The 1960-nt window shown below is 51.4% G+C and overlaps 1 protein-coding gene across 1 annotated transcript in view; it reads left to right on the forward strand.

The window, feature by feature from the left end:
• Positions 1–1648, forward strand: part of LOC109371884 (patched domain-containing protein 4-like) — an 8011-nt gene extending 6363 nt beyond the window's left edge. The window contains exon 2 of the mRNA XM_019624642.1: positions 1268–1648. Within this exon, the coding sequence (XP_019480187.1) occupies positions 1268–1648 (381 nt within the window). The remainder of the gene's footprint in view (positions 1–1267) is intronic.
• Positions 1649–1960: the final 312 nt, after the last annotated feature.

Consider the following 1960-nt stretch of genomic DNA (forward strand, 5'->3'; position numbering starts at 1 on the left):
TACATGGGGGGAGGGGGGTTGTTACTTTGTGAGGGTGAAAAGGGTAACTATTGCATTGTTCTGTACACCTGAAACTAACAATAAAAAAAAAAAGAAACAACCAATGTGTGTAACCAGAATGTAGCCAGTTTGCTGCTGAATTTCAGCTCAGAGGAGGAAAGGAGCTCTGCCTCTCAGATGTGTTCATCTGCCCAAGTCCAGGGAGTCAAACAGATTTGATAGGGGGCAGGGGAGAACCCGTGAGGTGACATGGTGCGCCTTGGGATAATGGTTCAGCTTTAAGAATCATTTCTTTTTAGTTCTGAAGAGCACAAAGAATGAGTATGTGGACCACAAACTTTGAATTTGTAGTGAGGGAGGGGCGCGCTGTCACAAACAGCCAAGGCTGCTGTGGCCCCCTCTCTGCGCTGGGAAGATCCCAGGGGCCCCTGCAGAGATACTGCTTCTCTGCAGCCAGAAGCTGCAGGTTTTCAGAGGTGCAGTGCAAAGATCCCATGACCGCTGATTTGTTAGAAATGCAGCACAGCCCTCTCTGTTTCTTGTCATCAAATCAAAACAAAATTAGCATGACATTGGATGTGTTCAAAGTTGCCTTCTCATGTCCACCCTCTGACTGCTCCTCTGGCTCCTAAGTAGCCCCTAACTTACTGAGCCATCATCACCTCACTTCCTCCTCCATTCTCTTGCCAAAGGAGAGGGTGGGGACCAACACACACACAAATATACTGATGACTATGCTTTTTTCACCACCCACCCCTCTTTGACCTCTATAATGGGACACGTATTATTATAGCATTTTTACAGAGTTGCATTTTTAGAGTTCTAGCGGCAATTCCACGTAGTATAAGGACTCCCCTGGGCCACCTCCCCCGAGAAGGCTGGGGGGGCCAGGTGGAGTGGGTGTGTGAGTGGGGGTGCTGCAGCATTGAGATGAAAGCTATGGGAAGAACGGCTGAATCGGGAAAGAGGTGCCGGGAGGAGTTAGGTAGGCGGGAGGGAAGCCGCCCGCTTTTAGTATTTGTTGACTTGTAACACCTGCTGCGGTGTTTGCAAAAGTGCAAAGAGCCTAGGAAACACTTGGCTAAGCGATCGTGCGAGCTGAAGTTGATGACGAAAGCGGAGGGGTTGGTGTTAATTAACTGTTAGGGTGGCAGCGACAGAGACAGTGAAGTTGGCTATCGTGAAGACAGGTGACCCTGAAAGCGGGATGGGGTTGTGGGGGGTGTGTGGGGGTGTGTGTCTGGTGGTGCACCTGTCACTGTGATAGATCTGGTGGAGGATGCTGCGGCAGGTGCTTCGCAGAGGGCTCCAGTCGTTCTGCCACAGGCTGGGCTTGTGCGTGAGCCGGCACCCGGTCTTTTTCCTCACCGTGCCCGCAGTCCTGACCATCACCTTCGGCCTCAGCGCGCTCAACCGCTTCCAGCTCGAGGGCGACCTGGAGCGCCTGGTCGCTCCCAGCCACAGCCTGGCCAAGATCGGGCGCAGCCTGGCCAGCAGCCTTTTCCCCCTGGACCAGTCCAAAAGCCAGCTCTATTCGGACTTGCACACCCCTGGGAGGTATGGCAGGGTGATCCTCCTCTCCCCACCTGGGGACAGTATTTTGCTCCAGGCTGAGGGGATCCTGCAGACCCACCAACCATCCTTGTAGAAATGAAGTGATCCAAAGGGCTATAATTATACTTTTTTTTTCTTTCATCTGGCAGGGAATCATGAGAAATGTGGGGTGGATGATAATATCTCAGTGCTAGAGGATGTCAGGCAGGGTATGCAGACAACAGCTAGGGTGCAAGTGAGGTACCCTAACACTGAATTAAAGGTATGCTCCTCCTGCATGCTTCTGCCAGTTAAAGAGGCAGTGCTTCATTTCTTGCCCTGAACAAGCAAAGAAAATGCAGAGGTCTCATCCTTTAAGAATCAGAAGCTGATGCTTCTTTTATTGAGGGAGGAGGTATGGACAATT

Source organism: Hipposideros armiger, unplaced genomic scaffold (assembly GCF_001890085.2).
Source record: "Hipposideros armiger isolate ML-2016 unplaced genomic scaffold, ASM189008v1 scaffold_597, whole genome shotgun sequence".
Classification (NCBI taxonomy): Eukaryota; Metazoa; Chordata; class Mammalia; order Chiroptera; family Hipposideridae; genus Hipposideros; species Hipposideros armiger.